The 11,455-nt window shown below is 55.6% G+C and overlaps 1 protein-coding gene across 9 annotated transcripts in view; it reads left to right on the top strand.

Moving 5' to 3' along the window:
• The window catches only part of DENND1A (DENN domain containing 1A), a 540,688-nt gene extending 530,950 nt beyond the window's left edge, over positions 1–9,738 (top strand). For 5 of the 9 annotated variants that reach the window (XM_032634240.1, XM_032634243.1, XM_032634241.1 and 2 more), the window contains 2 exons: positions 7,151–7,406; positions 8,517–9,738. In XM_032634240.1, the coding sequence (XP_032490131.1) occupies positions 7,151–7,406; positions 8,517–9,707 (1,447 nt within the window). In that variant the 3' untranslated portion in view covers positions 9,708–9,738. Of the gene's footprint in view, positions 1–4,279; positions 4,409–7,150; positions 7,407–8,516 lie in introns of all 9 variants that reach the window. The other 4 variants (XM_032634244.1, XM_032634242.1, XM_032634249.1 and 1 more) reach the window with 3 other exon arrangements.
• The last annotated feature ends 1,717 nt before the right edge of the window (positions 9,739–11,455 follow it).

Here is an 11,455-nt window from a genome sequence, read left to right on the forward strand (position 1 = left end):
GACCTGAAGAAACTCTGATCAAACCACATGGCAGAGTTCTCATCTGGGTGTTCCATCACTCTTGAGAGACAGATGGTGTATCCAGGAGACACCCTGGACCTCTTCTTGAAGTCAAGACTGCCCGACCAGCCTGGCCTGGCCAGAAGAGCTGTCTGGAGAGGAAAATGGTGCGCTGTAAAGTGAGGCTCCCTGTCTCCCCCCACCTCCCCCACAAGCGCCCTCCGTGATCTCGCATGTGGGAGGCACTGGATTTTGAAAGTGATGGGAGGTACAGCAGCCTGAGCTGATGAAGCCAAGGTCCAGTCCAGCACAAAGGCTCTTTGCCCTTGTGTGAATCCAGACATTCCTGGCATTCGGCTAATGTGCCACGCCGTGCTCTCTGCTTACTTGTCAAAGCCGGAGGAGGGGGCTGTGCTTGGATGGGTGTTGGAAAGGCATTCAAGATGGATTTGAGGGCCACCCAAAGCCTCATTCAGTTTGACCCAAGCAGAGGTGTGGGTCCCCCTCATACACATCTACGACCAGCCCAGAGGACAGGAAAGAGAGGGCCCTGGACTGGAATCCCTGCTCATCACTTCCTGGCTGGGTGGCTTGGTCACACCTCTCCTCTTCACCATGAAGTGCTCACTACAAGCACGCGGGAGGTGCCTCTCGGTTGGGTGCGTGGATGAACAGACGGACAGGTGGATGGATGGACTAATGACAGCCTCATCCTCTGTAAAATCTGTACAGCGACGCCTTTCTGCTTCCTGCTGGGGGGAGTGGTAGACATAACCTGTGTAAAGCCCGTGGCACAGTGCCTACTTGTGGATATTAAGCATTTTTCTGAGACTCCCACCTGCCCCAATATACCTAACACGCTCACCCCCAGACGTGGTCCCGTTCTACAGGTCTATATTCTTTTTCATGTTCTATTCCATTATGGTTTATTACAAGATATTAAATATAGTTCCCTGTGCTCTACAGTAGGACCTTGTTGTTTATCTGTTTTATATGTAGTAGTTTGTATCTGCTGATCCCAAACTCCTGATTTATACCCCCCTTTCCCCTTTGGTAACCATAAGTTTTTCTATGTCTGTGAGTCTGTTTCTGTTTTGTAAATAAGTTCATTTGTATCATATTTTAGGTTCCACATATAAGTGATATCATGTGATATTTGTCTTTCTCTGTCTGATTTACTTCACTTAGTACGATAATCTCTAGGCCCATCCATGTTGCTGCAAATGGCATCATTTCATTCCTTCGTATGGCTGAGTAATATTCCATTGTATATATGTATCACATCTTCTTTATCCATTCATTTATCGATGGACATTTAGGTTGCTTCCATGTCTTGGGCTATTGTGAATAGTGCTGCTATGTACATTGGGGTGCATGTGTCCTTTCACATTAGAGTTTTCTCTGGATGTATACCCAGGAGTGGGATTGCAGGATCACATGACAACTCTAGTTTTTTTGTGGTTTTTTTTGACAACTCTAGTTTTTTAAGGAACCTCCATAACATTCTCCATAATGGCTGCACCAATTTACGTTCCCACCAACAGTGTAGGAGGGTTCCCTTTTCTCCACACCAGAGAGGGGACCCTCTTATACTGCAGCCACGAGCTGAGGAAAGGGGCATGTGCCTGGCGGGGGATCCAGAAGAGGGGTGAAGCTGGTGTGTGCGGGGTCTAGTCTCTCCAGTACGCTGGCTTCCAGTCATTCCCTTAGCAAACTTTCCTCTGCACTAACGCTGTGCTATGGGTGGGGAGAGAAAGAAGAACGTGCCAGGGCCCCTGCCCTCGAGGACCTTCACTCAGAAGTAGAATTGCGAGAGGTTCAACTGTATTAACGAAGCGCTAAACCACGCAGCCCAGGGAGAAGCCAGCTCTGTCTAGGGAGAAAACTCTGCTGGGAGCTCCAGGAAAGCTTTGTAGGAGTGCGGTTTGAGCTGAGTCTTGCGGGCCAAGGGCAATCAGTGCACCAGGCAAAGGCAAGGGCAGGTGGCAGGAGGTGGCAGGGAAGGAACACAGAGGTGGGCGGGGCCAGGCGCAAAGCACGGTGTCTGCCCTGCTTGGAGCTTGGACTTGGCGGCCCTCACCCCGCCCACCCAGTGTGTTCCACGAGCTCCCCAGAATGCAGCCTGAGGCGGGGTGCCTGCCCCCCTGCTCGGGAGAACAGTGCAGTGCTGGCGAGTGAGAGCGGGTCCCCCAAACTTTTAAACAGACGCGTAAGTCGTTCCAGACACACCTGAACATTAGTGTCGCTGACATTTTACCCACCGCGTGGAGCCGCAGTTCAGAGCAGCAGGCTTGCAGGTGTGAAGCGGGAGAGTGACGAGGTCAGGCCTGTGATTCAGAACAGGATTCCAGTGGCCCTCCAGTGGACGAGGCAGGAACTGGGCAGCCTAGCCCCTGTGCTGGCCAGGGCACATTTCTGCAAGTCAGATCCTCCCACCCTCTCTCCTGAGTTCAGAGGAGAATGAGCCTCCTAGGCCATGCTCCCACCAGTCCAGGACAGGCTGAGATACGTCTTGTCCCTGACACGCAGCAAGGCAGCCTGGGAGAGGAGAGGAACGCTGTGACCTCCCTGTGCAGCCCCCGGGCAAGTGGCTTCCCCTCTCTGAGCCTCAACCTCCCCTTCAGTAAGAGGACAAAAGTCTTTGCCTGGCTAACTTCCAGGGACAATGCGAGGAAATGAAGGGTTCAGGTGTGACAGTGCTGGGGAACTCACAGCCCTGGGCGCCAGCTTTGGTTCCACTTTTAAAAGGGCAGCATATATTTGAGTAACAACTGGCTTATGACTGGTGATGGTGGACCATAGCAGCAGCCGATCACAATCCACTCTCCCAATCCCCACAGGGATAGCTGCTGTCCCTCACTTACTCTCCAGCCCTGGTTCCCATGCACTTTTTTGGACATGTTCCCTCTTCCTGAAATGAAACCGGAAAGGAATTGCATCATATAAGGCAAAGAAAGGAGACTGCTCTGGTTGGGGGTGGAGGGGAGAGGAGATAGCCCCCCATCAGTTACCCCTGTGTCTCCTACCCCACCCACCTCCCCAAAGTCCACCATTGCCCCTGGGATCCTCGGTGTGCGTCCAGCCCGCTGTACAGGGCAGAGGCGTGGGCTGCCTGCTCCCCAGCCGCGTGCCGGAGCAGCAGCCGTGGGGCCGGGATTTGAACCAGGGGCTGTGGGGTCCAGCTCCCCTCTCCCAAGCACACACCTCTCGCGGGCCCTGGTCAGTGTATAATTCATAAAAGCTGGCGTGGAGTTTCTCTGGGCTGTGTATGTGTTTGTGTTTATAGAGGTAGAGCTCACAGGTGGCTGACAAGGGAGATGTATTTTTTATAACAATGAATATTTAATTTCCACATCACAGATGAAAAAGACTCTCTGAAGAGGCATCTGAGGGAGACTCCAGAGAGCGGCCGCTAATCAGAAAAGGGCCTTCTCGCGAGTGCACTTCCACGTGGCTCACTTTCTTCTTTACCTTTTTTATTTTTTATTTTTTCCTGATTATTGAAGTAGATATGCACATTGCAGAAAACGGAGAAGACACAAAAATAAAATTTGGCAGAGGGGAAAAAATCCATAATCCACTAGCTTTTTAAATTTATTTATTTATTTATTTTTGGGGGCTGCTTTGGGTCTTCGTTGCTGCGAGTGGGCTTTCCCTAGTTGCGGCGAGCGGGGGCTACTCTTCGTTGTGGTGCGTGGGCTTCTCACTGCAGTGGCTTCTCCAATGCAGGGGACATGGGTCCCCTAGCTTTTGTTGACATTTAGACACATACCTTTCCAGTCTTTTTTCTGTGCATTTTTCCATAAGCAGATAAGAGAGAATGCAGTATAACTGCAATTCTGCACACTGGCTTCTAGATTTTTCTTTATAAACATTATAGTTAATGGGAGGATACTCTTCAGCCAACCATGCCATAATTCACCTCACCAGATTCCTACCGCGGAAGTTCAGGTTGTCTCATGTTTTATAAACATAGCAGTAATGAACATCTTTGTGCATAATTTGTTGCTACATTGGGGTTATCTAAATGGAAATGGAATCACAAGGTCATAGATGTATTTAAGGCTCTTGACACAGGTGGCAAACCCACAGTTTCTTTTCTGTTTGGGACCAGCTTCCTCAGTGTGGGGCCCGTCAGGCCTTCTCCAGGCAGCCTCCTCCCCGGCCGGCAGAGGGAGGCCAGGGTCAGGTGCGGAGCCTCAGGCCTCCTTCCCACCCCGCCACGTGGAGTCCCGAGGTGCCTCCTAACTGTTTTCTCTCTTGTCTTCCTCCGCCCCAGCCTCGTAAAGCCCTTGCGACACTATGCTGTCTTCCTCTCCGAAGACTCCTCTGACGATGAATGCCAGCGGGAAGAGGGCCCGAGCTCTGGCTTCACCGAAAGCTTTTTCTTCTCCGCTCCCTTTGAATGGTCTCTCCTTCCTTCTTCCATTTCCCTGAGCTCGGCTTGGTGACTCTCCGGGGCCACTTGGAGGGCTGGGGGTGGCCAGCTTGCGCTTGTGTGTGGGGAGGGGGTCTGGGGCTGCTGCCTTCCGGTGCCAGCTTGCAGGACGGACGCCCCCTCTGTGTGCCTCCTCTCAGGGCGTCATTGTGCCAGCCCCATGGGGGCTGTGACCATGGGGTGAGGTGACAAGAGTGACTGGGCTCTAGAGGTGTGAGACAGGAGCATGGGTCTCATTCCTTTGGGGAAAATGCACTTGGCTGTTAACGGAATTGGTGGCTGCGGTTTCAGCTACAGTTGGCCTGGTTGTTGCTGCCCGAGTCTTCCTTTATCTCAGCACATCTTGGAAAGCCATGGAGATGGAGCGTCAGATTTTAAGTTTTCAAACAACGTTACCGATGAGGAATGTATATATTAATGCTGGCATGTCCAAAGATTTTACTGACCTGCCTGACTTTAAGATAATTTTTATCATTGTTATTTATAGCCTAAGCCTTCTTCTAATTACAAATTGCAATAAAGAAAGAAAGAAAAAGAAGGTTCACCACGATCCAGCCGCCCCTGGAATTGGGCTTTGGTGGCCGCCCTTTCTTTGCAATTCCTGCCTCTCCACGCACAGGCTTTTCAGGGCTGGGACTGAGCAAAGGGACAGCTTTGGTTCTGTGTGTATTTGTTTGCATGGTGTTTTTAATGGAAGCCTCTAGGGGAAGGGAACTGCCCATTGCTGAACACACACAGCGACCCTTCGGGGAGTAAACCGTTACAGCCAGATTATAGAAGGACTCTTCCCCCACCTTCCCCCTCCCAGCCCCCTTCACCATCTCCCTGCTCCCAGTCTCTCCCCCGAGGCTGGGCCTGTGAGTTCCTCGGGGCACCTGATAAACCCAACAGCTCTGCTCCTGCCACTGCCCGCCCCCCAGGGGAGGAGGGTCCTGGCCCTTTCTGCCACCAGCTCACCTGTGACCATGGGCAAGTCAGTCCCCTCCTGATGTCCTCACCTAGAGCAGTGGCCTAAGCCAGTGTTGCCCAAGCTTGGAATGCCACCTGGTCTGTACAGTGAATCTTATTCTTTAAAACTAGAAGAGAAGCCTTGTCCTAAGCAATAATATTCAGGGTATCATAGGCTTAATATATGTTATTTGTATTATTAATTAAAGTAAAGATAGCATCATTGGAATAAGAAAAGTTCATCCATGTATCAACTTAAAATCACCTTGCAGGTAAAGGCACCCACACAGGTAATGTCCATGGACTCTCCCACCAAGGAGTCCAGCAGGTCACGTTCTTTTTAAATTAATTGATGCCTTAATTATTTAAAATAATGCTCACTTCCTGAGCCATGATCTATGAAAAGCATAGGCTTTGTGTGTTTAAAAGGGAAGTGGCCATCTTAACTCAAAGCAAAATGGGTTCCTTCTAAAGAACTCTACTTCCTTAACTACGAAGCACACTGGCTTTTCTTTATCTCCTTCACTGTGTTCAAACTTGGTTAAAGGAGCTTGGTCAGATGGCTTAGTCAGAACAAGTGAGGGGCTTTAGAAGTCTCTCATACTTGGCTTCCATTTCCATCTCTTGCCAGGTGCTGTGTGACATACGTTCCATTACTTAGCCTCTCTGAGCTTCAGTTTCCTCATCTATAAAGTGGGGGGTGTGAGTCCTACTTCGTGGGCTGCCTGTGTGGCTTCAGGGAGTTAGTACAGTCTGATGCAGTCCTTGCCAAGAGTCAGGGCTGTTAGTTGAGCCCCTTCCCTCTGCCAACTGTCCCCTGCCCAGGTCCGTGCAAGTGGGCCTCCGGGACCAGCAGGTGGCACCCTTCCCCCACTTTACCAGAGCCGTGGGCAGTTTCTGCCTGACCCAGGAGCCAGAGCCTCATGGTTGGAGGAGGTGGGATGCTGCTCTGGCCCGGGCTCCACTAGAGGTCTGGGCACCGTTCTCCAGGTACTCCGGGGCTCAGGCTTGTGAGAAGGGATAGCAAGAGGTACCCTGTGTCACCTGCACCTGGTTGACTGCAAGGTTTTGGTGCATGAATGCTGCTAACAGCCTCAGCATGCCTGCTGGGCACCAGGCACTGTATTTGCTCATGTAGTCTCCACCACCAGCTGCAGGGGAGTGCAGTCTGGAATGGGGGAGCGTATGAGGCTCAGAGAGGTTGTGATTTACCCAAGGTCCCACAGGAAGAGATGGCACCAGGGCTGGAACTGAGGTCTGCACAGGCTGAGGCCCAGATGGTTCCCCACTGAGGATCCTAGGGTGCACTGGGGAGAGTTCTCCCAGCTCAGTTCCCACGAGCTGTTCCCAGGACCTGCTGCAGGGGTGGGAGTGCAAACAGTGGGCTCAGGATTGAGTCTTCCTGCCTGTTCCCTCTCCAGACGTGTCCTATTCCTCACGCCTTGTGTGAATGGCGTGTGAGCCCACTAGCCAGTTCTGCGGTGGGTCCTGTGGTTTGGAGGAAACTAAGTGGGCCCCCCAGTGCAAGCTAGAGCCAGAGCAACTTGCCCAAGGTCCCTGAGCGAACAGAAGCCATGTTCAGCCCAGGTCTGTCAGAGTGCCGCTGCCCAGACGCCTACACTCTCAGGGACCCAGGACAGCTCTCCTCTCCCAAGGCTCCTGGGTGTGCTCCCCGAGGCCTGGAAGTTCTCGGGGGTGAGGGCTGCTTGCTCCTCCCGGGGAGGCTCTGAGTAGGAGAATCCAGCCTGCTCTGCCTCCTCCCAGGCCGCAGCCATATCGGACACTCAAGGAGTCAGACAGCGCCGGAGACGAGGCGGAGAGCCCTGAGCAGCGAGCGCGGGAGCCTGTGGGCCCCACCCCAGCTCCGCCCGACCGGGCTGCCAGCATCGACCTCCTGGAGGACGTCTTCAGCAGCCTCGACATGGAGGTCCCACTGCAGCCGCTGGGCCAGGCCAAAAGCTTGGAGGACCTTCGGCCCCCCAAAGACCTGAGGGAGCAGCCGGGGACCTTTGACTATCAGGTATGCTGTGGCGGGGGCGGGGTGCGGGGGGCGCTGGCTGGGGGCACTTTCTGCACATGAGGTAGATTTCCCCATGTGACAGTCAAAGACACCAAGGGAGAAACAGCGACTTTTCTGAGGTCCTCAGCCAACACTCAGAGTCACTCTGACTGCAAATCCTGCCAGGCCGGCCAATGGCCAGACCCGCCCCCCCCACCCCCCACCCCGCTCACAGGGATCACTGGAGAAGATGCTGGAGCCTGATGGAAATCTGCCCCCCCACTTCTGCTTATGCATCAGAGGTGGGCAGGGCTATGACCCCTGGTGGAACTGGGATTAATGATCCCAACCCCACCAAGGCTCCTTGGAGAGCCTGTGAATCAAAGTTCCTGGGCTCTGGACATTAGCGTGTGACCCCTGACCTTCCTTGTGACTTTCAGTCAGGCACACCTCCTCTCTGTGCCTCGGTTTCCTCACTTGTGACTGGGGGCTGCTGACTCTGCAGTCCTTGGGTCACAGTGTGGAATTCACAAAGCTCCCACGTATCTGATGATTCACGCTTGCCCCTCTGCAGGAAATTGCTATTCCCAGGCTGACCACGAGGGAGCTCAGGCCAGGAGAAGGGATGTGACGCCCAGGTCGTGGGCCCTATAGGTGGCAGAGCTGGGACTTGAGCCCAGCCCTCCTATTTCCTTCCCAGCCAGTGTGCCTTCACCCAGGCCCCAAGCCTCACTTGCCCTCTTGGGCTAATGGGTGGTTGAAAGTGCCCGCACGCTTTGAAAAGTAAAATGGGCCACCCCAGTAGAGGGTCAGTAGGTGGAGTCCTTTTCCTAAAATTACTTGGCAGCACTGGTTTGAAAAGACAGAGCTTTCTCTGGAGGCCCTTTGTGCCACCCAGTGAGAGAATCCCGGCCTCGAGTGCAGACAGACCTGGGCTTGCTTTCTGCCGCTGACCTGGGCCGAGCCCCCAACCGCTCTGGGTCCCAGGGACTAGTCAGCCACACTCCCGGGACCACAGTCCCAGTGTCTGTCCACCTGGCACACAGGAGGGTGGGGGGGAGGGGCACATGCTGCCTGCCAGTCTGTCTAAGGTCAGCCTGTGGTCATTGCCTCCCTCATTCCCTCTAACAGAGGCTGGACCTAGGCAGGAGTGAGAGGAGCCGTGGAATGCCAGGAGCCTTGAAGCTCGCCCACCCACACAGCAAGCTCTGGAGCCTGGGCCAGGACGACATGGCCGTCCCCAGCAAGCCTCCTGCCACCTCCCCCGAGAAGCCCTCGGCCCTGCTTGGGAAATCCCCGGCCCTGCCCAGCAGGCCCCAGAACCGGGACGGCATCCTGAACCCCACCGACAAGGAGGAGGTGCCCACCCCCACACTGGGCAGCATCACCATCCCCCGGCCCCAGGGCAGGAAGACCCCGGAGCTGGGCATCGTGCCCCCGCCCCCCACTGCCCGCCCGGCCAAGCTCCAGGCTGCCGGCACTGCCCTCGGCGACTTCTCCTCAGAGCGGCTGCAGGCGGAGCGGGAAAGGTGGGCTGCCCTGGGCTCAGCCGCGATCCCCGGGCTCCACCCCAGCGCTGCCCCCCAAGACCCCACCGAACTGCTCCAGCCACTCAGCCTGGCCCCGGGGGCTGCGGGCACAGGCAGTGATGCTCTGCTGGCCCTCCTGGACCCACTTAGCACAGCCTGGTCAGGCAGTACCCTTCCACCAGGTCCTACAGCCCCAAATGTAGCCACCCCATTTACTCCCCAGTTTAGCTTCCCCCCCATGGGGACCCCCACCCCATTTCCACAGCCATCACTCAACCCCTTTGTCCCATCTGTGCCAGCGACACTGCCTGCCATGCCCCTGGTCTCCACACCAGCTGGGCCTTTTGGGGCCCCTCCTGCTTCCCTGGGGCCTGCTTTTGCCCCCAGCCTCCTGCTGTCCAGTTCTGGCTTCTGTGCCCCACAGAGATCTCAGCCCAACCTGTCTGCCCTCTCCATGCCCAACCTCTTTGGCCAGATGCCCATGGGTGCCCACTCCCTGCAGCCCCTGGGTCCCCCAGCAGTCGCCCCTTCAAGGATCCGAACATTGCCCCTGGCCCGCTCAAGTGCCAGGGCCGCCGAGGCCAAGCAAGGGCTGGCGCTAAGGCCTGGAGACACCCCACTCCTTCCTCCCAGAGCCCCCCAGGGCCTGGAGCCAGCGCTGCAGCCATCTGCTCCACGAGAGGCCAGAGACCCCTTTGAGGATTTGTTACGGAAAACCAAGCAAGATGTGAGCCCGGCCCCAGCCCCTGGCTCAGTGGAGCAGCTCAGGAAGCAGTGGGAGACCTTCGAGTGAGCGGGCGCTGAGTGCTGGGGGCGAGCTGAGGCCCGGCTGCCCACCGCGGCAGCTCTGCGGCTGGCCGGCCCTGCTTCCCCTGCTGCTCTGTTTCTGTCCAGGTTCTACTGGTGGGAAGGGTTGGGAGCCCTCTCTGCTGCCCCTCCTCCTCTCCACACTGCCCATCTCTGGAGAATGGCACCAGTTCCAGCCTGGGAATCAACCCAGCTCCTGGGCACTTGTCCCGCCCTGCCACCACCCGTCCCCTGCACCCCTGATTGGGTTTTGCACTAGAGAGGTCATCTGGGCCGATGATTGCCCCAGACCCCATCCTACCTAGCTTCCCTCTGGAAACTGCCCACCAGGAGCCCCACGCCGCCTCAGGATGTGTCCTCCTGAGCCCTGTTCTCCTGCCCCAACTGCAGCCCAGCCCTGCATACCCCACCTTGATGGGCGCAGGCGTTGGCAGTACCCTCGGCATGAGCTCGTCTGCACGAGATGCACATGGTTTGGAGTTTGCAGTAAGGAACCCCCGTCCCAGGCTGGAGGAGCTACCTGGCAAGGCATTTCCAAATCCTCTCTAGCAATATGCACACTCGTTCTTTCCTGAGTCTTCACCCCAACCCCCAAACTTCGTTTTTCTGGCTTGGTAGGGATTTGGGGGCTGAGGCATCCTTGCAATCCCTCCCGGTAGCCAAAGCAAGCCCCAGACAGGCCTGCGTGGGGCCCGAGAGCACCAGCAACTCTGATCTGTAGACGACAAAAACGGCAACAGGTAAATCTGAGAGCACCAGGAGGGGTCAGGCTGCCGCCCCGCACTCTCCCTCTGGTCCCCACAGGTTCTCCTGGTCTTGAGTTACTCTCAAGTGGGACTCGGCCTCTTGCTGAGTGGGTCTAAGGGGGCAGAGCTGAGGAGCAGACACCCACATTCCCACTGGAAGACCAGGATTAGCACCACAGAGGTGCAGGAGTCCCAGCTGCTTGGCAGCTTGGGGCAGGAGGGCACCGAGCCCCTCTCCAGGCCCCTGGGGAGTGGGCAGGCCTGGCCTCTTGCACTTGTTGCAGCCTGGAGGCAGGAGAAGGGCTTGGAGCCGCCCCTCCCTATTTCCCCGGAGGCCAGCATCCCCAAAGCTAAGCTGAAACGTTTTGTTATTGTTTCTTTTATCTTTCTTTTCCTTTTTACTTTATTGATTTGATGAATCTTGAAATTGACTAGTTTCAATAAACCAAGTTAAAATGTGGCCCAACCATTTAAGAAAACAACCATCTGAGACATGCAGGAAATTGTGAGCATTTTGACCTCATTTCTCATTTCCTATTTGTGAATGGTCAGACATACAGTCTCGGGTGTCTGGCGGGGCAGGGGAGTTCCTGGAGACCTCGTAACCCCGGGGAGCCTGGTCAGCATCTGAGGGGCTAGGAGACCACCCCCTCAGGTTTGCTCTGACGTGGGGTGTGAAGAGCTGCTGGCCCAGCACGCAGCCCCTTCCTCCGTCAGTCATAGCCCCTCGGGCAAGTCTTCTGTCTAAATCTCGGCAGTGTCCTCTGGCTTCTGGAAGAGGGGGAGCCGTGTCATGTCTGGGCCATGTGGGCACCTCTAGGACACTCAGGTGTTTCAGTAGAGATTCCAGATCCACCCACCCTGGGCGGACCCCTGAGCCCCATCAGGTATAGGGTAGCCCACCCAGTGGGCAGAGTCTAAGGCAAGAGGTACCAGGTGGCCCCAGGGAAGCGGAGCCCACCCCCTGGTCTCCCTGGCTTGCTGGGGC

The sequence above is a fragment of the Phocoena sinus genome, chromosome 6 (assembly GCF_008692025.1).
Source record: "Phocoena sinus isolate mPhoSin1 chromosome 6, mPhoSin1.pri, whole genome shotgun sequence".
In the NCBI taxonomy this organism is placed as follows: domain Eukaryota; kingdom Metazoa; phylum Chordata; class Mammalia; order Artiodactyla; family Phocoenidae; genus Phocoena; species Phocoena sinus.